This window comes from Phyllopteryx taeniolatus, chromosome 15 (assembly GCF_024500385.1).
Source record: "Phyllopteryx taeniolatus isolate TA_2022b chromosome 15, UOR_Ptae_1.2, whole genome shotgun sequence".
Classification (NCBI taxonomy): Eukaryota; Metazoa; Chordata; class Actinopteri; order Syngnathiformes; family Syngnathidae; genus Phyllopteryx; species Phyllopteryx taeniolatus.
Genome location: NC_084516.1, coordinates 10,528,181 through 10,555,276, shown reverse-complemented (window position 1 = coordinate 10,555,276; position 27,096 = coordinate 10,528,181). Strand labels below are relative to the sequence as shown.

At 41.4% G+C, this 27,096-nt stretch overlaps 1 protein-coding gene across 2 annotated transcripts; it reads right to left on the bottom strand.

Annotated features, from left to right (window-relative positions):
• Window positions 1-165: 165 nt before the first annotated feature.
• Window positions 166-6,515, bottom strand: stbd1 (starch binding domain 1). Of its 2 annotated transcripts, none has more exons than XM_061799623.1 (3): window positions 6,109-6,515; window positions 4,092-4,462; window positions 166-3,501 (listed from the first exon to the last, which is right to left on the bottom strand). In XM_061799623.1, the coding sequence occupies exons 1-3, from the start codon at window positions 6,380-6,382 to the stop codon at window positions 1,306-1,308; spliced, it is 2,841 nt and encodes a 946-aa protein (XP_061655607.1). In that variant the 5' UTR covers window positions 6,383-6,515; the 3' UTR covers window positions 166-1,305. The 2 variants fall into 2 exon arrangements, with proteins under 2 accessions (XP_061655607.1, XP_061655609.1); XM_061799625.1 differs by having other exon boundaries at window positions 4,092-4,478; window positions 6,109-6,277.
• Window positions 6,516-27,096: the final 20,581 nt, after the last annotated feature.

The following is a 27,096-nucleotide window of genomic DNA, read 5'->3' as shown; positions in this document are numbered from 1 at the left end:
CATCACATTGCATGGTCGTGGCACAGTGTTGCCAGCCATTTTTGCGGTGTGCATAGAAATCTGTTTTTCTCTTAAAAACACACACACACACAAAAACCTCCATTCATACATAAACATGCCCTCAGACAACATGCTTGCCTGAAAAATTAAGACTGGCACAGAAACTTTCAAATAACTGGCCTTTAATAAATGCATTTGCAGTGACACATCCTCACTGATGAAAAGTTATGTATATCAAACAGTAACATCACAAGATTGCATAATATTTTGAATGAAGAATACATTAAAAACCACTTGTGGGGGAAAAAAAACAAGCAAAAAAAACTATGTTTAACAAGGCACTAGTATATAGAGCAACGATGGGACATGCATTCGGTCAAAAAGCAGCATCACACCTCGTTTAAAATAGCTGGTCTTTGATGCACACCAGTTATTGCTTTGATTATTGTCGTAGTATAAAAGTGAACTGCTTGTTTTCACATACTGTGCACATTCCGGCACCATAAACAGTATTGCAGTTTACGCTTTTTCAACCTCTCTGCCAAATTTAACTTGCACAGTTTAAAAAGCTGTTTATTGCATAATTCACAGATATTGCCTTTGCATGAGACTACTATAGGTAACCTAGACAGTTTCAAGCTTTTTTTTTTTAGGAAACCCATGTTAGGAAATAGTCTTACCTCAATGAGAATAACAATAAATTGCTTGTACTGTCATTATTTAGCAAAGCAACTGTACCATGGTTTTGCAGAAGTGTTGGGAACACAATGTGCATGTGTCCATACTATTTACCAGACACACACATGGATACTTGAGGGGGGGAAAGAGAGAAAAAAAAAAGAAAAAAAAAAAACTGTGGCTAATTTCTACAGGAAGACATGAATGCAGTACGATAACATTAGCTTGTTGGACAGTGCATAATGCAACATTTGAAAGTCAAGCAATCAAAAGGGTGTAAACTTTTACATATTGTGGAGCCTATTTGCATGAAAATGTTACTCTCATTTCGTTCGAATGCAACATTGTGACGTGTGTGCGTGTGTGTGAAACCACCCAAAGACTGACGATCCAATCATTATTACCCTGACAACAACTGATTCAGCAGACATCTATGGGAGTATGCTTCCACAATTGTTGTAACCAATCCTTTTCCCCCAATTTTAAAATATCCCATAGTAATATTTTAAATACAGAAAATGTTTTTATTTCGCAGTGAAAACATACAGTTACCATTTCGATGTAATTTCGTAGGTCTTACTTAGTGCCAAGTTAAAACAGGCCTCATGATCATTTCCCCATCACTTCTCACAGAAATCCCCACAATTTGTGCACAAGCACGTCTTTGCCACATCCCGTATTGAGCAGCCGGTTGCCACATTCTTCCCAGCGACACACCTCCCCCTTTTCTACTACCACAAACTTCCACTGCACATGGTTATCAGCAGGAAGGCTCACCACAGCCATCCAGTATCCATCTTTGGTGCTCTCGAGAGGGATGAACCCCTTCCAGTTCCCAAGCTCCTGCTGGTCCCCTGTTACAGCCAACATCTGGAACAGTGAATGGGTGAGGTAGTGGACACGGAAGGTCACCTTGACTTTTTTGCTCTTCATGTTTTCTTCAAAATCCCATCCATCAATTTGTTTGACTTGAGGAAGAGATTGATGCTCTGAATCTGGGTGATTTGATTCTTCAGTGGGAAGCTGCTGGGATGATGTGTGGTTCTCACCACCAAAAGATGGCAAAGAGAGAATCAGCCAAGGAAAGTTCGGGTTACCATCTGTGATCCACTCATTATGGTCCATTGTTGCCTCCATGATATTTATTTCAGTCTTCGCATAGTCCTCATCTTTTTCCATCTTTGCCTCTTTGTTTTCTGCACATTCCAATTTCTCATTAACACCTGAAACCACAGCAACTTTCATTTCTGCCTGTCTTTCCCAATCATCACTTCGGACCGGCACTGTAAACTTGTCTGTCTCTCTTTGGTTGCCTTGCTCAATAACATGGCCAAACATGCCCTCGTTTGCTGCCACTGACTCATCATTAGCAGAGTCTATGATTTGACTGCAGGGCTGCACTGGCAGTGCAACTGTGTGAGGCTCATACACCACCACATCTTCCTCCAAGCCTGATAGAGTTGCATCGTCAACCAAAAGGCAAGTTTGAGGCTCCAGCTTCGCCTCAGCATGTGACTCCTGAGCCTTCGCTGGTATCCCAATGGTGTCAAAGTTAATCCCAGGATCGAGCAACTCAGGACTGACAGCCATGCTGGAAATCCCGCTTTCTTCACCCCCACCACATATGTTATGCCTCAGCTTGCTTGGCTCAAAGAGCGGTAGGCAAATTTGAAGCTTGGGTGGGTTCATTGTACCTTCGGTCATGACAGGAGCGGTGAGAAAGGAAAAATCGTCAGCATTTTGATCATTTTGTTGATCTTGAGAGGAAGACGCAATGTCCTCATGAAAGTTATCGTCTCTGGCATCTGTGTCACCTGGCGAATCGAACCTCGGCTGCTCGAAAGTTGTGGCCTTCGTGTTGTCACCATACTGGTCTTCGTAGATGGATGCTTCAATGTCACAAGATGGGTCAGGAGCGAAACCAACACTTATCGTTTTCAAAGCATTGTGGTCAAGTTCTTGAACACTTTGATTTTCAAAAGACAAATTGTGGTGTTCACAAATATGGTCAACAGGCGCCTCATCTTGTGTAGCGGTTGTAGCTTTTTCAATAATTTCACAGAGGCTTTCAGTGTCATCTGATGGCATTGGAGGTTCATCCACAGTTGGAACTTCTTTCTGTGCTTGTTGATCATTAGTTGATACATCTGAAACTGAGTCAATTTGGGGTGCTGCTTTAGAGGTGATGCCTGGCATATCATTGTCAACCATAGGTGGGACACTTGAACTTACATCTTCCCTGCTGCTAACAATATTGCAACTCTCTACTAGCTCACTATCAGGAAGGTGGTCCATCTCTTGGTTGCTTGTCAGGCTGTGTTCCACTTTACGTTCGACCTGGATTTCTGGATTATCCAACGGTGGTGACCGAGCATCAAAATCAACAGCTGTGGTCTTCAAGCCATCTGAATCTGCTTCAGTTGCTTCAGCAGCCAGAGTACTGTTGCGGTCATCCTCTCTCTCCTGCTCTTCATTGATGACTGCATGTTTCTTTCCCTCTTCTGGAGCGAAGTGATCAGAGGAACATACACTAGGATCGGCACCGTCTTGATGTTGAATCACCTCCTCAAACTCATCCTTTAGGCTCTTGTCTGTTGACATTACATGTTCTTCAATGTCGAGTTCCACTGTTCCACTTTCTGCTGTGGTTTTGTTGTCTTGTTTGTCATGATCAGCTTCTCTGATGGCACGGGTTTGCTCAAAGCACACTTGGTTACTTGACCAAGGCTGAGAGGTTTCCTCTTCTTTTCTGGTTTTCTTGTTGTCAGAAAAATCCTCATCTGTGGTCACAGACTTGTGAACTTGGTTTTCTCCATTGTCGACCTGAATAGGAAAATATGAAATTAAATTTAAACACCATCTGATACACTTCCAGATTGCCGGAAAATACATAGTAGTCGTCGTAGGAGAACAAGCTAGGCCAACTGTTCACTCGGCCGGTAACTACATTGCAATTTCAAACTCTTCTTCCTGTCATTTTGATTACAGTAAATTAATTGGGGAGACATTATATAGACACACCAATGGCCCACGTCTTGACCAAACTCTGTGTTGACCACACAAGGTTTTACGAGTGCAAACATTAAACAGGTGTAACGTTTGCAATTGTAAACAGGTGTTGACCACACAAGGATTTGTGAGGGTAGATGTTGAACAGACTTCACATTAGCAATTTTGAACTGTTTTTCAAGCAGGAAAAACCCAAAACATCTTTTAACACACCTCACACCACTGGATAATTGCTCAGAATATTTTTATATAATATTTAAGATATCACTGAAGAGGGCCTTTTCTGACTTCGATAGCAAGAGAGGCAAAAAGCCTCACATTTGGCCCGATTGACAGTGTGTATACGCCGCTTTAGTTGAAATTACAATTTGTAAACCATCAACAACCAATAAATTAGTTCTTACTTCTTCATGGCAGATCTGATCCCGAATGGACTCAGGCTTCTTCAAGCTGCCTTCTGAAATCCCTTCATCCCTAAATGAGTCATCTGTTGAATATAGGTGGCAAACAGTAGCAGATTCCCCTTGTATTTCTGCCCCAACACTTTGCAGACTCCGACTGGGCTCCTCCAAGTACACCTGGATTTCTCTGAAAGACGACGGCACAGACTCCACTCGCTGTGTGTGCGGTAATGTAGCATGTTGGTCGACCGGTACTTGGACGTCAGATGCCCAGGGTGACAGGCTCTTCTCAGCAGCCGCAGTCGTACGATGTCTGACTTTGAGGAGAGTCCCAGTGGAGTCATAATCATCCTCGTTTGCCACATCACCAACATCTGTGACACGAAACAACTTTCCTTTCAGTTGTGTGAGATGCTCACTGAACACCTTACTGGGTAGTAGGGGGTTTCTAAAATTGTTGAATTAATCAAAAGCAAGCATGTTGTTACATCTGCAAAAGCAGAATTATTGACCTAGCTATTGAATTGTTGTGGTTGACAACAACAATAATCTTTCTAAATTCAAATGTTTGGTACATAATCATTTGACCCTTTAAGTGCAGTCACTTGCGTCTGCTTATATGTAAGCCAAATGCACATACACTACATCAACACAATTATTGAGACACCTGGCCAGTAAACCTACATAAAGCAAAAATATGGCGTTTCCTTTGCAGACTTTGTGTCCTGCAATGTGTCCATTCATCCAATTGAACATTTGTGAGGTCAGAGGCCTGAGACACGAAAGAAAGCCTGGCTCATAATTTCTGTTCTAGTTCCTTCCAAAGATGTTTGATGGGGTTAAGGTCAGGGTTCTGTGTTAGTTCTTCCCCACCAGACTCATCCAAGCATGCATTTATAGACTTTGTTGGAACAGTGAGTCCTCCCCAAACTGTTCCCACTGTCCACATAATTGAATTGTCCCAAATGTCTTAAAATGGATAGAGAAATTAAGCATAACCCCTGATTAATTAATATGATTAAATAAATTGCATGTCCCAAAACATTTGTTCATATATTGTGCCACAGGTTAATAGGCTACTGCATTTTGATGGATTAACTCTAAAGTGCTGGTGGACCATTTTGATAATCAAATAAAGGTTTGTATTAGGGCTGGACGATTATTTTATTTTTGAAAATCCTTTTTTTTTTTGTAGTTAAAAATGCATCCCCGCTGATGTGCACTCCTTCCAAAAGGCACAGTCAGTGCCCTCAGATTACAGACTTTGTCGCTATATTTAACGACTTTTCCAACCTCTCTGCCAACTATTTCTCAAAAAAGCAATTTTCGACTTTTATTCCTGATAAGCAACAGGCAAGTGTAGAACCTTTTTTTTTTTTTTTTTTTTTTTTTTTTTTTTACATTGCTTTCCGTAGGAAAAGAAAGCCCGGTGGAAGCCAATCACAGATTCAATCGCGCTGAACATTGCCAAAGACATGTCGCAAAAGCATCGACATGTTGGAAACGTTTGACCTGAGGTATGTGCTTCTATGCCACAAATTTTGCAAGCTGAGAAAATACCATAAGAGAGCTTAGGTGTGACATACAGGTCAGCCAAGCCATGCTTGCAGTTTGGTGGTTCATTCTAAAATTGTTAACATTTTAAATGTTAAATTATTAAGGATCATGTTTACATACATGTTTTGGGAAAAAGGGACATTTTTTACAAGAGGAAAAGAAGAATGAAGATTAAACAGTTGTATTATTTCTGTGGGTGTGGCTGCAATTTAATGCTGGGGGAAACGTGCTTAAAAAAACTTGGCATTCAAGAAAAAAAAAAAAGGTGTCATGGTTTGCTTTTTCGAGACTCAAAGGGAGGAACTCAATTAATTAATCGGAATAGGATTTTTGTGAGAAGATACATTATTTTTATTTATTTTTTAATTTTTTACTTAAAGCCCCAGTTTGCGCCCAGCCAAGCCCAAAGGTTTAATTCCACCGACAATGCTAATCGTGACCATGACGTCATTCGTCAATGTACCTGTTGAAGCCGCACACGCTTGCTGTTCTCGCCCATCTTGAGTCGCCGCCTCGTCGGTTTCCGCGGGGGGGTTCTTTCCCTCTGCTCGTTCGGCGGCCTTCTTCTTCCTCCTCCTCCCCCTCACGGTTCGGTAGATGACCAAACCCGCCAGCACGGACACCATGGCGAACACGACGAGAGCCACTGCGGGGCCGTGTCGCCCGATCATGCAGAAGAGGGACGCCAGATCCACGCGTCTTTCCACGGCCACGCCGTTGCTGCCTTTGAAAGCCATCGTGCGCTTGGAAGGTCGGGCGTGACGTGACAGGATGTGTCCGTGCGTACGTGCGTGCGTGCGTGGGCGTGCAGGGCCAGCGCGTGGGCAACTCTTGTTGTTGTAGACGGCTGCAGGTGCGGCTCATTGGCTGGTGGCGTCACGAGGACCGTGCCGCTCATTCATAAATACGTTGCCACGTTCACGTTTAGCTCATAGTCACATTTTGATGATTACTTCATAAAGTGCACCTATTATTTTTTGCTGTCGCCTTTGCGTTTGTTTGTTTGTTTGTTTTAGCTTTGATTTACGGTCATTCCAGAATTTGGCGACATTTTCTGGCCCACCACCAACCACCCCCCTTCAATGAAATTTCAAATAATCCATGCACAAAACACAGAAACATATGTACTTGTGTAAATTATATTATGATATAGTTGTCCTGAGACAAATGTATAAATGTAGCTGTAGTAAAATGGATTCCGAAATATTATTTAAAATACCCAAATAACTATTAGAACCTTTTTTAAACGGATAAAATACTGCAAATGAATGAAACCTATTAAATGAATTTCACATTAAAAAAAAAAAAAGACAAATTGAATTCAACCAATGCAAATCAACGTCAGTCAGTCTACAGTAACACTACCACCTAGTGGACAATCACGGTAACATCATAATAATGTCACTGCTCGAGTTCCACAAATTACAATTTTGTCTACGTCATTGCCGAAGCAGAAACATTCGTATAGGCACACAAGACAAGAAAAAAACGTTCTCAATGCAAGAGTCCGTTTAATCTTTAAACTTTAGGTCCTTTATATCAATAATTGTATTTATTTACTGCAGATGTTCTGTTTTGAAGACGAGAATAATATAGTAGCCTATAACACCCACCAGATGTCACATTCAACCCATCCATCCATCCATGTACCCATCAATCTTTTTTTTTCTTTTTTTTTCTACTGCTTACTCTCATTTGGGTCATCGGTGAACTGGAGGCTATCCATGCACCTGACTTTGGACAAAAAGCATTGTCCATGCTGGACTGTTTGCCAACCAATCGCAGGGCACATGTAGACAAACAAGCATTCAGACTTACAATCACACCTATGGACAATTCAGTCTTCAGTGGCGACCAGTCCAGGGCGTTGCACACCTCTCGCCTCACTTCAAATGTCGCAAAAGGATGGTCGTATCAACCTGATGTGCAAGTTTTTGGAATGTAAGAGTAAACATTCAGAGACATGTCGGAGACAAATGATTCCAACTAAGGACCTCTCCTGAACCTCCGAACTGCGAGGCAGATGTGCTAACCACTAAAGCGCCATGCTGCCCCCACATTGTAACCACTTAACTGAATTAAACAAATTAGACACCCTTGTTAACATTTTGAAACAATAGTAGGGCCTACTAATATACTGTATTGATGTGTGTCAAGACTAACAGGTTTCATCTCAGGCAAACACACACAGACAAGTAGTCTAATTATTATAGTTTAAAAACGTCCCATCACTACTGTATGAGGACTATGTGACTAGTTTATCAAGAGAAAAAGTAATTTTCCACCACCGCACGCATCTGCTGGATCGGGTGTTGCATTGCCCCAAATGCAAAATGGCAATTGCAGTAAAGCAGCATGAATGACCTTGATTTGTAATTTTATTTTCTTTCTCTCGGTTGTTTAATGTCAACCATTATAGTCTGGCTCCTGTCTGGCTGTCAGTGCTTTCCTTTGCCAACAATACATTGATTGCTTTATAAACATGACAGCACTGGCCAGTGGAGGAGAGAACACACTCCAGAGAATCGTGAATTTTGTTGTTGTTTCGTTTTTGTGGAATGAGCCTTTTCAGGGATATGCTGACATAACACATACTGAAGAAGCTTTAAAGGAGACATTGTGCATTTCAAGGATCAAGAATTGTAGAAGAGTCTAAATACTCAAGTACAAGTAGATACTATTGGAGAGAGCCAGTCCTCGCCTCGCAAGCTGCACTTTGACCCCAATTGCAAACAAACAACTGCGAAGGTGAAGGACACGCGAGCTACCACGAGACCGCGTGGATTCTTACCCCTACTGGAGGCGTCACAAACCTCTGAATTCATTCTTGTGTGAACGGTGTATATGCAGTTGGCACATTGTCAAACGGTTTCTATTGGAGAGGAGAGACGGCCCGATTTGTCTAAGCAAATTTAGCATCTGCTTGAGGCCCTGCGACCACTAAGGGTCCCCGAGAGCAATTAACAGTCGACTGAGTCTGGCATATTGAGGGAGAGACAACAGAGAAGCATAAAATGTTAGGTTTGGATTACAGTAGTTTATTTAAATATTTTTTGTACTAACTATTTTGCACATTTTTACATCGTTTTAAGATCCAATTTTTAAACTTCGTCTTTGTTTTTTTAAGCAATTTCTGTCACCTTGCTTCATGTATCTCTGCTCACATACCTCATTAGTTAAGTATTTGCTTGATATTTTATTCTTTATTTTGTTTCATACTTTTTATTGAACATTTTTAGCATTTTTGGAACTTTTTATGATTTTGCACTTTACTGTTGTTCTTGCACTCAGAATTATTTATGCACATTGCTGCTTCATTCTATTTTTTAATATAAAACAATAAACCATTTTTTTTTTGCACTTTTACAGTACATAACCTGAACAATTGTTTATTTTTTTAGTTACTTTTAACTTTTAGAAGATCCAGATGATGTTAGTATTCCACATAGTGCTTCTCTTGGAATGTTGTATAACTGCTCTTGGAGCTGAATGATTGTGCAACCTTTTGAGATAAAAAAATAAATAAAAAATACATTGGTAGGATAAGTTAGTCATGACTAAGAAATTAATTGTATGGGTGGTCATGTTAATTAACCCCAATGTTTCATAACAGGTTGGTAACTTGGTTGTTTGATTTCACTCTTGATGGGTGAGTAGGCACTCCAAAGAACCCAACTATGTGTGTGCAAGACATTAAAAGGTCTGTTTTCCATAATAAATACCCTTTAAATATCAGCAGGTGTTCCTGTTCCTCTCTTCTATAATTCTTCTGCATTCTTCCTTTCAGTTCCTCAAGTCTTGGAATCAGTCTCGTAGTTTTCCCTCCTTGTTTCCATCCTGTCAAATCCTCCCACGATTAGTCAGGGTGTCGCCATGATTCACTCAGCATCCATCACTTTCATCTGGGCCACTCCTGTGAGATGCTGAGCTTCAGCGCGTCACCCATGACATATTGTACCGTTTACTGACTCTTTTAATGTCCTCTTTCTTCTCATCCTGCCCAGATTTTCCTGAAATCTTCTCTTCCCACCCTGACATATGCTCCCTCCACCCTTCCGAACCCATCACAGGCAGGACACAGTGAGAGCGCATTAATCAACGGGGTGTGTTGTGAACATCATTTATTGCCATCACAAAACCTCATGATGCAGTCTTTATGTGTTTACATGTGTGTAATGTTTGGCCTTGTTCATGTTAATAGTGTTAGAGCCACCACGTCGACATGATGCCGTGCAGCTTGGATGTAAACCGGTTCTCACAGTTAAGCAGTGGGTACTGACTCACCACATGAAACCTCTATGCTCCTCTTTGAAGACTGAAATGCAGACAATTTAATGCGAAATTAGTCAATTCCTCTCCATCTTGTTTTCATGATTCATTTCCAAAGTTGGACCGGGATTTTTTAAGTGTGCCGAAATGCTCAACTCTTGACACTCGTTCTTTACCAATTTACAGGCATACAGGTATTTAACAACTTAAATAAGGATTTTGATTAAATCAAATGTGAGAGACCCCACAGGATGGGTGTGTTCCAACTGCTCTTAAAGTGGAGGGCGTACTTAAGACGACCAACATCGACATTATTAATCACGCGTCTCCTCATCCAAAGCAGACATCTGTTGTAATACCAAGATTGACCTATGAGAGGCAGCATGGTGCCACATTGCATCCAGACTGGTGGAAAGAAGAAGTAGTAGTAAGAAAAGTCTTCTCTTTCTAATTTTTAATGTGTTGAATTTCCTTGGAGACATGTTATTAAAACACTAAACACAACTAGCTGCTCCTTTATTTGTGTCTGGCAACAGTGTGTTTCACATCACAATCGTAAATATTAAACAAGATGACCATTTTCCATTGTTGGCCCTGACCATTTTCCAAGTAGAGGGGAAAAGGAAAAATCAGACCTTGCAGACCTCACACCACAGGATAATCACTGAGGATAATCTTTTAGAGACATCCAATATTCGGGCATTTGTTGACTTCTATCAGAGGAGAGCTCAAATTAGGCCTAATTATCGATACATATGTACCCTACTTAACAAATATTACGTTTCTTTCTGTCAATCGATGCAACTATTTTCTGTATTGGTTACTCCTGGTTGCGCGAGGAGCTGAAGTTTATTAACATTGGACGATAGGCTGCCAGTCAACCACGGGGCAAATATAGAAACAGGCTACTAAAGTTGGGTAGTAAAGCGCTACAGTTACTCCTTAAAGTTATTTAAGTAACTGTGGTGATGAACACTCAGTAGTTTTAATGCAACACACTTTATACTTGAGTATTTTTGTTAAGAATAAATGTAACTTTTCAATTGAGCTACATTCCGCGTTCCCTTTATTTTTATTTGTGTATTCGTGTCTTGTCATTCACACTACCATCACTGAGTGGATTCTGAACCCACGCTGCCTGCACAGAAGTCAGGTTGGTGACTCAATACACCATCAGTAACCACATTTCTTTCTAGTTTCTTCAAAATACCGTTCCCAAATGTTATGTTTCTTTAAAAAGCAAAACATTGCTCCAATGCTCGCCCTGCAGTTCTGAATTTACTTTTAGTGTGCCATCATCAATGCAAAACATTATTACTAATTATGATTGATTAAAAAAAAGAAAATAATTAAAGCTCTACCCACAGAGAATGCAGCATTTTATATTTCATACTAGTGTTTCATTCATAATAAAATATCCGTAAAGTGGGAGATCTGTAGCTAATATTTCTTTTTACAAGCCAGTGTACTATCCAAATTGTTGTGGTAATATGTTTTAATATTACCACAGCACTCCAACACTGTAAAATGCAGGTTCGAGAGTTGGTGAAAAAAGCTAAAACTTGACAAACCATGTGGGACTCACTAAGCCCTAAAACTGTATCGCCACCAGCTGTTTTCTTCTCCGTGCAGCCTTCTGCTTTGTAATCATTTTTATATCCAGATGCTCCTTTGACATTGACTATTTGTCTTCTGTTTTCTGTTACATGTTCCATCTGTTCATGCATTGGAGTGTTATTTTTCCATTCTTTAGTTGATGATTTTTTTGCGGGGGAGAGGGCAGGGGGTATCTTGCCATATTAACAATAATGCTGACGGTCCTAACTACAATTGTGTTGGTTAATATAATGTTGCAAACTGTCATGGATCATCTTTTTAAACAAAAAATAAACAAGAACATTTTAAACGAGGAACCATTTTTTATTGTCTCATGTCTCATGTCATGTTTCAAAGGTCAAATCGTCACAGCTTTTGTCTATAGGGAACGGTCTCTTTCTAACAACTAAAATGATCGTCAAAATCTTCAGGGATTTTTATTGTTCAATGCTAGACGAAGAATGCGATTGTATTTTTAGAGGCTAGATGGTCAACATAGCTGAAGTCAGAGGTCAGATTGATAGGTTCATGCTCCTTGTCGGTATTTTACTTGCAGTGCTTCCCACTGCAGCAGGTACATGAAAAATCTCCCTCTGTTACTTACTGTGGGCGGGTGTTTCACAGCATAAGGTCAATTACTTTTATAAATCATGCACAGAAAGAATGGCTTCTGTCACACGCACACACATACACACACACTTACACACACATTTCCTGAGTGACTTCGAGGGTCTCTGCTATTTGAACAGATGTGGGCAGACTGAGCGTGCCTAGATCCCCCCCCTGACCCGAGTGTGCACTTCCTGCTTCGAAAGTTAACACCCAGAGAGAACAATCACAGTCTGTGCCCTCAAAGCATGCATATAGCCACAGTGCATCAACACAGTGAAAGTTATGCTCTTTAACGTCAACTTGCAAGCAGTAAATGCAGAAAGAACCTGTTTAGGGAAGGGGTGCAAATTTTAAGGGGCAGGGAGGAATATATATATATATATATATATATATATATATATATATATATATATTTATGCAGCCCTATGGGGAATGCAGCCCTATGGGGGGCACAAGTCAGTGCAAACTGTAGGCCGGTCCCAAGCCCGGATAAATGCAGAGGGTTGCGTCAGGAAGGGCATCCGGCTTAAAACCTTGCCAAACAAATATGAGCGTTCATCCAAAGAATTCCATACCGGATCGGTCGTGGCCCGGGTTAACAACGTCCGCCACCGGCGCCGTCAACCTGCAGGGCGCTGTTGGAAATTCAGCTACTGTGGGTCGAAGTCGAAGTCAAAGAAGAAGAAGAAGAAGAGGTGGAAAGCGGGTTCTTCGTCAGAAAGAGAAGAGGAAAACACAGAGCCTAGAACTGAATGTGGGGACTTTGAATGTTGGGACTATGACAGGACAATCTCGGGAGTTGGTTGACATGATGATTAGGAGAAAGGTTGATATATTGTGTGTCCAGGAGACCAGGTGGAAAGGCAGTAAGGCTAGAAGTTTAGGGGCAGGGTTTAAATTATTTTACCATGGTGTAGATGGGAAGAGAAATGGAGTCGGGGTTATTTTAAAAGAAGAGTTGGCTAAGAATGTCTTGGAGGTGAAAAGAGTATCAGATCGAGTGATGAGGCTGAAATTTGAAATTGAGGGTGTTATGTGTAATGTGATTAGTGGCTATGCCCCACAGGTAGGATGTGACCTAGAGGTGAAAGAGAAATTCTGGAAGGAGCTAGATGATGTAGTTCTGAGCATCCCAGACAGAGAGAGAGTCGTAATTGGTGCAGATTGTAATGGACATGTTGGTGAAGGTAATAAGGGTGATGAAGAAGTGATGGGTAAGTACGGTATCCAGGAAAGGAACTTGGAGGGACAGATGGTGGTAGACTTTGCAACAAGGATGCAAATGGCTGTAGTGAACACTTTTTTCCAGAAGAGGCACGAACATAGGGTGACCTACAAGAGCGGAGGTAGAAGCACACAGGTGGATTACATCTTGGACACTAAAGAAGGAGAAAAGGATCTATACAGGCTGGCCAGACAGAGGGATAGAGATGGGAAGGATGTGCAGCAGGTTAGAGTGATTAAGGATAGAGATGGAAATATGTTGACTGGTGCCAGCAGTGTGCTAGGTAGATGGAAAGAATACTTCGAGGAGTTGATGAATGAGGAAAATGATAGAGAAGGGAGAGTGGAAGAGGCAAGTGTGGTGGACCAGGAAGTGGCAATGATTAGTAAGGGGGAAGTTAGAAAGGCATTAAAGAGAATGAAAAATGGAAAGGCAGTTGGTCCTGATGACATTCCTGTGGAGGCATGGAAGCATCTAGGAGAGGTGGCTGTGGAGTTTTTGACCAGCTTGTTCAATAGAATTCTAGTGCGTGAGAAGATGCCTGAGGAATGGAGGAAAAGTGTACTGGTGCCCATTTTTAAGAACAAAGGTGATGTGCAGAGCTGTGGCAACTATAGAGGAATAAAGTTGATGAGCCACACAATGAAGTTATGGGAAAGAGTAGTGGAGGCTAGACTCAGGACAGAAGTGAGTATTTGCGAGCAACAGTATGGTTTCATGCCTAGAAAGAGTACCACAGATGCATTATTTGCCTTGAGGATGTTGATGGAAAAGTACAGAGAAGGTCAGAAGGAGCTACATTGTGTCTTTGTAGATCTAGAGAAAGCCTATGACAGAGTACCCAGAGAGGAACTGTGGTACTGCATGCGGAAGTCTGGAGTGGCAGAGAAGTATGTTAGAATAATACAGGACATGTACGAGGGCAGCAGAACAGTGGTGAGGTGTGCTGTCGGTGTGACAGAAGAATTTAAGGTGGACGTGGGACTGCATCAGGGATCAGCCCTGAGCCCCTTCCTTTTTGCAGTGGTGATGGATAGGCTGACAGATGAGGTTAGACTGGAATCCCCGTGGACCATGATGTTTGCAGATGACATTGTGATCTGCAGTGAAAGCAGGGAGCAGCTGGAGGAACAGTTAGAAAGATGGAGGCATGCACTGGAAAGAAGAGGAATGAAGATTAGCCGAAGTAAAACAGAATATATGTGCATGAATGAGAGGGGTGGTGGGGGAAGAATGAGGCTACAGGGAGAAGAGATGGCAAGGGTAGAGGACTTTAAATACTTGGGGTCAACCGTCCAGAGCAATGGTGAGTGTGGTCAGGAAGTGAAGAAACGGGTCCAAGCAGGTTGGAACGGGTGGAGGAAGGTGTCAGGTGTGTTATGTGACAGAAGAGTCTCTGCTAGGATGAAGGGCAAAGTTTATAAAACAGTGGTGAGGCCAGCCATGATGTATGGATTAGAGACAGTGGCACTGAAGAGAAAACAGGAAGCAGAGCTGGAGGTGGCGGAAATGAAGATGTTGAGGTTCACTCTCGGAGTGACCAGGTTGGATAAAATTAGAAATGAGCTCATCAGAGGGACAGCCAAGGTTCGATGTTTTGGAGACAAAGTTAGAGAGAGCAGACTTCAATGGTTTGGACATGTCCAGAGGAGAGAGAGTGAGTATATTGGTAGAAGGATGATGACGATGGAGCTGCCAGGCAAGAGAGCTAGAGGAAGACCAAAGAGAAGGTTGATGGATGTCGTGAGGGAAGACATGATGGCAGTTGGTGTTCGAGAGGAGGATGCAGGAGATAGGCTCTCATGGAAAAGGATGACGCGCTGTGGCGACCCCTAACGAGACAAGCCGAAAGGAAAAGAAGAAGAAGATATATATATATATTTATATAGTAGAAGTAGTGGTGCTCATGATAACAAGCAAAATGCTAATTTCAAAATGCAACGGTGCCTTTGAAAGCCCTCCTTTACTCCCATGGATTCAAGCTCTACAGTACTTCCCTTCCTTATAAAGAGTCGCTGTGAAGATGTTTTAAGACAGGTTTAACTAATTCCACTTTAAAACACTATAAAAAAAACTATATGTATTATCTAAACCTGGAATATTTCTTTTTGATGACAATCAATATAGGCCTCCTTTAACCATTTCCCTTTGCCAGGGACCGCACGGTGGTTTAATGGTTACTTCTGACTCACAGTTCTGAGGTTCTGGATTAAAATCTCGGCACCGGCCTTCCTGTGTTGAGTGCTTGCCTGGATTTCCTCCGGGTACTCCAGCTTCTTCTTCCATTCCCCAAACATGCATCTTGGGCTCATATAAGACTCTAAATTACCCATAAGTGTAAGCGTGAATAGTTGATCATGATAATTATTATTATACTGATTATAATCCCCAAAGTGGAAATTCAGTTTACTATCTGCTGTTTATATATTTTGTGATGCACACCAACACACATGAAGGCAAGCAACGAGAGAAGTCAGAGTAAACGGGGCATGCAAACAGTGCTGTACCTCTTGAGCTGGAGGGGTGGGGTGGTACCTTGCTCAAGAGCATGTTGACAGTAGCCAGGATGCAGACTAGCATCTCTCCAACTTGTTCCCACTTTTATATTTTGTCTTTAGCGAGACTAGAATTGTGAAGTCATGTCCTTACAGATTAGCTACTACCTACTGTGTATGTGCCCTGTGATTGACAGCCAACCAGGTCAGGGTGTACCCGGTTGGACAAGGGCTATAGAAATTATATATTTTTCAAAGACTAACACTTTATTTCTAAATTGATATGCATGCAAATGATTGTTATTAAATGACCAGTTATTGACAACAAAGAATAACATAACACGATGCAGCAGGCCAGTATTATTTTTTTCCCTTCCCAAGGAGTTTCAGGGTCAAGCTATTGAAATATGATCCGCTTCTTGGTTGAGAAACGCTGGCCGGTTATTGTATGTATGTCATATAAGTCACTAACATGGAGTGCAGAACTCAGTTTCTCCGTGTGTTTGTGTGTGTGTGTGTGTGTGTGTGTGTGTGTATGTGTGTTTTCGAAGCGTGACCCATTATGAGAATAAAAGATAAGAGGGATCACAGATGTCAAAGCCTAAAGAGAAAGCAAGACAAGAGAAAAATATTTGAGGAAATACGAGGCCTTTGGAGAATAACAGAGGAAATGTGTGAAGGGAAGTACATAATAAACTATAATAACAGATTTAAAAAAAAAAGTATTGCTAGAAGGCTGAAAAGGGTAGATTGTTGGAAATGTAGCAAGACAACCTACAGGAAAAGTGTACACTGTATTCCTGATAACTTAACTCTTGTTTTTCTCTTATCATGATACTCCACATAAACCACAATTACTACTGCTTAGACATTTTTTCCCCCTTTTCTGTGGAATATTCCACTTGTAAAAGACTCATTTGTTTGTAGGAAGCACAACTATAAACCTTTGCTCTAAAAGGCTTTCAAAAACAAAAAGGAATGTCTCCATTTCACCAAAGGAAATCAAAAAGTGCATGGCCTCACAGTGTTCCAGTTTCGTTGAAATACAACGTCGCGGCAGAGGCCCTTGCGTTGCATGACAATCTGTTGTCAAAATATTTATCTGTTTCTGTGCGTGATGTTGATGAATCACTTATACTGTCAAGAGGAAAGGTCATGCTTTTTTTATGTTGCTCACTCATACTGTGTAAAGACAATGCTGAAGACGGGAGGAAATCTGAGATTTTGCTCTTGTGCAATGGTTGGACTTCATCACAAAATCAAAGCAGAGCCATGTAAACTTTGAGAGCGTGAGTGAGTTGCGTGCCATGGAAGGAGCGCCAAATTGTCAGTCACATTACCAGCAAGATGAATGTTTCTAGTTGGCTTGTTAACTGTGGGTTGTGTTTATTTGGTATAAAGTACATTGGTTTTTAGCATCTCCAAAAATAATCTTTAACAATCAGAATTTCATGGTTGTTTGGAAGTGTGCATGTGAGCTCCAGATCATGTCGACCTGTTGACCCATCATCTCAACTGGAATGAGTGGGGAGAAATGTGTTTTTCAATTCTGATCATGGTTAAGAAATCATGATTTAAAACAGACAATGCTATTGTGTGTGCGTGTGTGTGTGTGTGCATCTGTGTGTATGCACAAGAGAGGCTGTCATGACATCACTGTTTCCACAGAAAATCATGTTTCCAAAGAACTGGTTTTCCACTCAAACAAGGATCTTCTCAGTCTCTCATTTTCTCAGAGTCTCTTTATCCAGTATAATGTCGGTTGTGACAAAATTATGTTTCTTTGACTTGGAAGATCCCACCGAGGGTGAAGTCATACGATTTTATACTGCATGCATTATCATTTAAAGGAAAACAGCAGTTAATTTCACTCTGAACCAGGAGAAGAAACGGAGATTAAGTGGAAGTGTAGACATGACCATAATGACACAATTGCTGTCATCACAACGCCCAAACAACATCAACTGCATCAGTGTGGTGACCTCATGGCACATGCACTCACACTGGAGCCACGAGCAGGGCTTTAGTCACTCTTGCAGCAATAGGAGATTATGTGTAATCTTCTGGAATCAAGGCATCCATTTTCTATAGTGTCTGTCCTCATTTGGGTTGCGGGTGAGCTAGAGCCTGCCCTAGCTGATTTTGGCCGAGAGGTGGGGTGCACTCTGGACTTATTGTCAATCAGCGCAGGGCACATACAGACAAACAACTATTCACACTCACATTCGCACATATAGACAATTTAGAAACTTCAATTATCTTGTTTTTATAATGTGGCAGGAAGCCGGAGTACCTGGAGAAAACCCACATCAACACCGGAGAAAATACAAACACCACGTAGGAAGGCCCAAGCCGAAATTTTAACCCCGAACCTTAGAACTGTGAGACATATTTGCTAACCTGCCCTATTGGATTAAAATCATTAAAAAAAAGAAATGTACTATATACTGCATGTATGAAATTGGTGTAGTCACTGGTAACTTGGAATCTCCACAATGGATCATTGATTGTTGGCCACTTTTGCAGAAAGTGTTACAGTTCAATTCAGCTACGTCATGTTGAACAGCATGCTGATCTAGTTTGTAATTTCACCAAGGGTGTGGGAAAGAAGGAGATAGCACCTTAAATCGTGGCACATCATAGCAGAATGTAACCTGCCAATTAATTTAATGACAAAGAGAAACACTATAACCAATGAAAGACAGATTGTATTTTGTGTTATTTCTTCATGACTGTTTATTTGATGAAGATAATGTTTTATAATAGAAAGGCAAATATTGTGTAGCATATGGTTGAATCAGGGTGTCACAGAACTATGAGAAGTAGTACCCTCAATACAGATTTAAATGTGAAAAATAAAAATAAAAAATGCTAGGTACACTGACCACAACCGGGGTCAGGCTCTGTGGTATGATTGCCATGTCACAGGCGCAACCAAAGTGATAGCACACTCTGTCATACTCCCACTCGCTTTCAGAAGATGGCCCATGTCCCACACACGTGTCTCATTGCAATCATACCATCTGGGGGTCACTTGTCAATGGGATCCTTCCAACTGGACATGCCACAAATGGCCTCATAGCGACCATCCCACTTGACACCATTTGTCATAGGAATTGCATGTGCTACTCCTCATTTCTGTGGTGAAACTTGACCAGGCTAACTTGTCACCACTGTGTACATTTTAACTAACACAAGGCCCCAAATTCTTATGTGGTTTGACTCATTTCACTCTGGTCACATATCTTATTGCATTGGCCCTGAGCCCCATTAATCACTTCCTAAGATGAACCTGATAGCTGGCGAATACAAAAAGAACATACCAATTTGAAATGGAATACACCCTCTTAAATTATTGAGGAGTCACATTCTGGTCAGACTAAGACAAAGACAATCATTTTTTAAATAAAAAGCTATTTTGAACCAGCACCTTGGAGACATAGAAAGAAACAGTAGCAAATGAGTTTGAGAGACAGGAACAAAATGTGCTTTCTTGCTGACCTCAGATTGAACCAGTGATATAAGGAATCAGGGTCAGAGCGCCAGAAAATTGCATTTACGTGTGGGCTTAAGCTTTGACTCACAACTGTAGATTTAGAACATGAAAACATCTCTCAGAGAACATACAAGCATAGCTTTGTCTTCAATATCTTCTCCAGTTGCTGGACAAAAAAACAAACAAAAAACAAAAATGACCATCTTAAATCTCATATTTACCTCTTCCCAACTTCCAAAAACATGCATGTTAGTTTCTCACCAAAGGCTACAGAGAGGCACTACGGATGTTAAAGTTTTACTTTACTGTTCTAAAAATAGCTCACAAGTGATAAGATATTGTGATTTCCTATGAATGTTGTAGAAGTGATCATTTGAAATTGTAAACAGTTGCAGCAAGTGTTGCATATTGATATTTACCTGTTTCCTACCTCGTTAAATCATTGTTGATAATTATTGTGAGAAATACTTGCCATGATCAGTGTCTTCACGTAGATGTCTATCATTGGTCATTATTAATTACAAATAATCCAGCCCTTCGCATTAATACCAATAAACAGCTCACCCTTTCAAAAATGTTGTTGACCGCTGACCAAGAGAGTAGGCATTTAGGTTCACCACTTAAGCAACAGACTTGATCTCATGGAACAAATAAAAAAAAAATGTAAAAAAGCACTTTTGGCAGGTGAAAGCTCCAGAGTCGAGGCTTACCTGTGCGGCAATAGTGGACTGTAAGAAATGGACTTTTGTGTTCCTGGGGAAACTGAGCATTTCATACTGCTACGTTAGTTGATTTGAAGAGTCTAAACTGCCAATGACTGTGAATGTGTCAATGGTTGCTGTTTATTATGTGCTCTGTGATTTTCTGGCAAACAATCCAAGGTGTGCCCTGCCTCTCCCAAATTGAGCTGGGATAGGCTATAGCCGGACTGTGACCCTGAACTGGATAAGTGGTTAAAAAACCTTTTTTTTTTTTTTTTAATATATATTTAAAATGGGTGTGTTAATGGGCGGCACGGTGTAGACTCGACTGGTTAGAGCGTCTGCCTCACAGTTCTGAGGACCAGGGTTCAAACCTCGGCCCCGCCTGTGTGGAGTTTGCATGTTCTCCCCGTGCCTGCGTGGGTTTTATCCGGGCACTCCGGTGTCCTCCAACATCCCAAAAAACATGCATGGTAGGTTAATTGACAACTCTAAATTCCCCGTAGGTGTGAATGTGAGTGCAAATGGTTGTTTGTTTGTATGTGCTCTGCGATTGGCTGGCAACCAGTTCAGGGTGTACCCCGCCTCCTGTCTGATGATAGCTGGGATAGGCTCCAGCACGCCCGTGACCCTAGTGAGGAGAAGCGACTCAGAAAATGGATGGATGCATGGATGGGTGTGTTAATGGAGCTTGAATAGCACATGCGGTCGGTAAATAAAAAACAAGCAGTAATATAAAATTGCAACCATACAGTAATTGGCCTAAAACATTTTGGCCACACCAGTCTTTTGACGAGATAGTGTGTGTGGTTACTGGTCTGTAACATATCAGGTAAGGTCATCGAGAGAGTGAAACAAGACACATTGAAAGACAGAGCAAACGTGCTCCTTTGACCTTGCGACACACAAACACTAAGACAGATGCTCTCTCAGTCTCACTCTTTCATTGCATCACCCTCACACACAACGCATACGTATGAGTGATATTCCTATCACTGCTTTGACGGTGGGTGATCCGCTGCGCTTGACCTTTTTTTATTGAAGTTGTATGCTCAATGTCACCACTTTGATGTAAAAGTACAATAGCTTGTGTGTGTGTGTCTTTACTCACAAATTCTTAACCTACCACAAAGAATGTCACACAGAGCTACATACATGCCGACTTTCTTGTAAAACATATGTTAAAGCAACCTCAAAACCTCCACTTCCACACACATCCATGCACAAACCCACAGTCCCTCATCACGGGAAACAGAAACCTCACACAAGTACAGATGTATTGGGTGTGTTGCACACAAATTGAACATAATATCTAGTATTCATTCATAATACATTTAGGGGATTTTTAAGTACAATTTGAACATTTGTAACTGCCGTACAAGTTTGAAAAACTTCCATTTAATTTGAACATGGCTCACTTTCTGCTGAAATACCCACTGTTGGTTTGTCTCTTCCCCTAACACTTCCAATTCCATCAATTGAAACTTCATTTTACATTAGTGTTCCTCTTACAAATTGCTCAAGGTGAAAACCACCAGAGCTACCAAAAGTGTAAAACCTTAATTTATAGGGCAGTCTCCACCACTTTACGCCTGTTTTCAATTGTGCCAAAATCTTAATAGATCACGCAGAAGACGCCCACTCACAGCATGCACAATCTGTTCACGTCAACATGCAATTCAGCTCACACTTTTTGAGATCTTCATAAATTAGGTCCCAAGTGACTTAAGATGCTCCAGCATAATGGTAAAGCCCAATTAAAACTTTCCACATTGATCGTCCACAAACTGCACATAGACCACGGATGCACATGCAGTTCCATTTAAGCTACATTTCGGGTTGATGTGTTCCACGCCTGCGTGTTGGTCCACGCATCCCCACTGCGTTTGTTATAGCTAATGTTTGGGATAGTTCACGTTAGAAGTTTTGAGCCATCTGGTTATCTTTATGTTCCTTTAAATTTGACTCATAAAAATGGGGATACCGGCAGATGTGTTCACATAAGTGCGAGGCACCCATGTTGTTGTTTTTTATTGCTCTATCGCTTTGTATGCGTACAGTCCGTGCGGTCACAAAAATTGAGCTGGCGCATTACGATAGACGAAGAAGACTTAATTGATCTCACAGCAGGGAAATTCATTCATATTTCGGTCAAGTAGTCCAACGTGCACCCTGCGGAGACGGAGACGCAGAAAATCAACACTTAGTCGCACAACCGAGCAATGCTGCAAGGTAGATTAACGTGCATTACAATGTACTGTACATCCATGTATGGTATTTTCATTACTGCAACAAGTTGCATTGTTGACTGTACTTAGACAATTTGTCAGGTCATTTTCATCATCTCACTAATGTGTCGGAAAAAGGAACATTTGGTGCTTTGTTTTATTGTAACCAATAAAGGCATCACTCTCTGACTGGAACATCATCAAGATGGTTCGCTTAGGTTTAGGGCACGATGGGCTTTCTTGAGCAGGTCTGATAAGGACTCACACTGTCGGTGGTCCAGTCTTAAGGTCTTTTCTCTGAGCAAATCAAGATGGCTGAGGCCATCTGTGGACAAATCCAGTGTAGCTTATTTCGGTGCTAAGTGACTTGAAATGGTAATGATATTGTGTATTAATCCATGGCCACACACAATTTAAGGGGTCATTATATAACGACAATCTCTGAAGCTGTTGAATATAAATGAAAAGTTTCCAAGTTGAGCTGAAATGTGAATGTTGAAATAGACAAGGGGTCCTTTTACCTCAATGGGCTGGGACCATTCCCCCCCCCCCCCCCCCCCCCCCCTTATCCCTCTCCCTTGCACACCCTCCATTTGTCATCTTTCAAGACTACACATCCTCTCTTTTCAATCAGGCTTTTGCTCTTTCCATCTGTCTCTTCTCTCATTCATTGATTCCCTCTGAAGATTCTGCCAAAGGAATTAGGAGTGTGCTTCATTCACAGGTCATCTGTGTGAGCATGTGTGTTAATTACTGCTGCTTCAAGTGATTCTCCAGCTGTAACCTCATGTCTCTCCATAGTTTCATCTCCATCCAAATCATGCTAAGCATTAAACAGTGGAAACACATGCGTGCACGCACGCGCACACATGCACACACACACGTATTATGTTTCCATCCGTACAGATCATGCAGCTAAATTAAATTACTGAGTACTTTCTATACATACGGTAAACAAAGCCAGACCGGTTTAGTTTGTGTTGGGACGTTCCGTTTTTCACATAGTCACACAAAGTCAGATAACACAGAAAATACCATTCATTAGCTTCCAAGCCCACAGTAAAGCCTTCCATCCATTCATTATGCTGTACCTTTTGCCCTCACTAAGGTCGAGCAGTATAAATATTACCATTACATGTATATTTGCTTTTATTTTGCTTTTTTTTCTCAACAATCTAATTATACCAATTATCAATAAGTATGGCAGCACCTGACCATGCCTTCTTGTACCGTGTGATGATGTATTCTTACACTATTGAGTGTCAAACATTCCAGTTACATTAGTTTTATTATTTGCATAATGTACAAATTTTGGGCCACTTAAAAAAAAAAAAATGGCCGATTGTAGAATTAGTTGCATTGAGGTATTTAAATTGCTTTTGTTTTCTCATTCTATTGAACTACTACTACTACTGTACGATTGTAATCTTCATCCATGAATATAAATTGCCATGGGAGCTGAAAATGTTTCAGTGCAACTGTACACATACAGAATAATTTTAAAAAAAGAGGAAGGTCTACAACCGTAACCCAAGAAAAAATAATAAAAATTAAATAAAAAACAAATAATAATAATAATTAGAGATTATGGAATGTACTGCAGAGGAACAGTTGATATTGTAAACATTCTTTTTTTGAACAAGTAGCCATTGTAATTCACGTGTTTTCTATTGTAGAGTATATTGCGGCTTAGTAAGCTACCATCACTGCCAACAAATTGATTGTTAGTTTGTCTCTATGTTCAGCATGCTACTTCAATTACTATTCATCCATCCATCCATTTTCTTTACCGCTTATCCTCACTAGGGTCGCGGGCTGCTGGACTCTAACCCAGCTATCTTCGGGCGGGCGGCGGCGTACACCTTGAACTGGTTGCCAGCCAATCGGAGGGCACATATTAACAAACAAGCCAATCGCAGGACACCTATAAACAACCAACCATTCGGCCTCACATTCACACCTACGGGCAATTTAGAGTCCTCAATCAACCTACCACGCATGTTTTTTGGGATGTGGGAGGAAACCGGAGTGCCCGCAGAAAACCCGCGCAGACATGGGGAGAACATTCAAACTCCACACAGGCGACGCCGGGATTTGAACCCCGGTCCCCAGAACTGTGAGGCAGATGTGCTAACCAGTCGTTCACCGTGCCAGCTACTTCAATTATTATGGTTATGAAATTTCAAAGACAAGTCCCTGTGTGGTTTTAGCTCAAACTGTTTGGAGCAGATTGACTAACAAGGATTTTCTGTGCTTGAGAACCACTGCAGTCAGCACAGCATCACAACGGGTGGTCGATCCACATCCTCCCCTCAGCTATTAAAACAAATAGATTTTTATCCAAGAATGTCTCCATGTTTTGGTGCCTTCAGGAGAGACTGTGCGCGCCTGTAAGAGCAGACATTAATGTGTTTATCTCTTTCCATAATGAGGAGTGTGTGCACACAAGTAATTGAGAAATGTTATGTGATTGGGATCATATTTCTGACATTAGCTCAAAAATGAAGAATAATCTGCATTTACAGAACTATGTACCTAAAACTAAAACATTTTTAAGATCCTGTAAATGTCCAGCAGACAATATTGTGTGCTTTTCACACCATTTCCTGTCTCTTTGAAATCAAACTGAATATTTTCAGATGGTGAAACGTGTTAGGGATGTGCAAAATGTGTGAAAGAGGCAATATTTCGTGCTTTCACATATTATTTCACATATTATTTTGAAATAATTTGAGTATACTGTATGTAGGCAGCCAAAATGAGCCAAATAGAGTCAGACAAAATTATTCCGTGTTGTGGTTGTTTTGCTGCCAACTGACCCCTTTTCAACTAATATTTGAAACATTTGAAATCTAGCACATATCTACAGAAGTCCTACAATTCATAACCAACTATTTGACTTGTGTACCTAAAAATATAGGTCCATCTGGTCCCAATGCAAGCAGACTAGCAGTAAAAGTGGAACAAATCTGGTCTTCGATGCCAACATTCATCCATTTTCAACACCTATCCCAGTCTAGACCCTTGCCCTCATCCATCTATGCATACTTGTGGAGGGCAATAATAATCTAAACTAGTTGCATCTACACTATGACTAGTTTCCTGACCTATTAGCAATGGATGAATACTGACTTTGTCTCCCTACATTCTTCGTCTGGCCTGGGAACGCCTCGGGATCCCCCCGGAAGAGATCGATGAAGTGGCTGGGGAGAGGGAAGTCTGGGCGTCTCTGCTAAAGCTACTGCCCCCACGACCCGACCTTGGATAAGCGGTATAAAATGGATGGATGGATGGATGACTTTGTCTCCAGCAAATAGAAGATCCTTGTTGCTGCCACCAGAAAAAAAATTTTTTATGTTAAAGATAACAAGTTAACATGTTTTGCAATGTTCCTTCTCTCACCTTTCTGCTTCTTTCCATCTGCTGTTTTTAGTGACAAGTGACTGTCTGGCCAATGGGTGATGGTCAGTGATGATGTGAGTTACTGAGGAACATAATAGTGAGGTCAATGCATGAAATGCATGCAGTTGCAAAGATTCGCCGCTGCAAAGAAGTGGAGGTCTGTACTCATAATGTTAGTCATTTTCTTTCTTATTGTAATTACATGTGCACGGTGGACGACTGGTTAAGAGCGTCAGCCTCACAGTTCTGAGGAGCGGTGTTCAATCCCCGGCCCCGCCTGTGTGGAGTTTGCATGTTCTCCCCGTGCCTGCGTGGGTTTTCTCCGGCACTCCGGTTTCCTCCCACATCCCAAAAACATGCACGGTAGGTTGATTGAAAACTGTAAATTGCCCATAGGTGTGAATGTTTGTTTGTTTGTATGTGCCCTGCGATTGGCTGGCAACCAGTTCAGGGTTGTACCCTGCCTCCTGCCCGATGATAGCTGGGATAGGCTCCAGCACGCCCACGACCCTAGTAAGGAGAAGCGGCTCAGAAAATGGATGGATGGATGGATGTAATTACATGTATCGTTGCCATTTTCCAAACTTAGGACCAGGGCCTAATACAAGTTCCAGGTTTTATTGGGTTACTCACTGTTACACTCAAGGCTCTTTTTCATTTATGGCTATTGAAAAAAAAAAGCCTTTTACTCCTTCAAATCCCAAAAACATGCTTGGGAGGTTCATTGAAGACTCTAAATTGCCCGAAGCTATGAATGAAATTGTGAATGGTTGTTTGTTTATGCAGGTATGTGCCCTGCACTAGCCTGGCATGCTGTCAAGGGTGTACCTTGCCACTTGTCTGAAGTCAGCTGGGATAGGCTGCAGCTCACCCGTGACCCAAGACAGGACAAGCACTATAGAAAATGGATGGATGGATGGATGGATGGATGGATGGATGGATGTCTGGGTTATGGCAAAACATGATGTCTGAGTAAGTTTGGGTCTCAGGGAGAGCGCATTTATAGCCTTGAATAATTGACTATAACTTTTTATTTACTCTTTGTAAGCATGGAAAAGCTTCATAGAGTACAGTGGTTAAGAGGCTATAGATGAGGAAAAGATGTTGAGGATAGCAGTGGAAACAATGTTGATTGACATTGGCGAAATCTGATTAAAATAAATGAATAAAATTTGGCTGCTGGAAAAAAAAAAACTTGAGAGGAAGATCCAGGAAGCAGGAAATGATGACAAATGATAACAGTGGTTGTAGGATAAAGAATGCAATGGGCAAAGAGAAGCAAGTATAAAGAGTGTGAGGGTTACGATAAGCATGCAACTGAGTGGTGTGTTTACACTGTACTGCACCACAAGGTTTTAAACCAGACCATTGCACTGCTGTGTGCGTTCTGAGTAGTTGATGTGTGTAGTTGACAGGTGGAATGTGAA

Coding starts and splice junctions, on each gene's coding strand:
- stbd1 (XM_061799623.1), bottom strand. CDS start 6,382: ATGGCTTTCAAAGGCAGCAACGGCGTGGCCGTGGAAAGACGCGTGGAT. Junction 4,463..6,108: donor AGCGTGTGCGGCTTCAACAG/GTACATTGACGA, acceptor TTCGTGTCACAG/ATGTTGGTGATGTGGCAAAC. Junction 3,502..4,091: donor ATCAGATCTGCCATGAAGAA/GTAAGAACTAAT, acceptor TTTCCTATTCAG/GTCGACAATGGAGAAAACCA.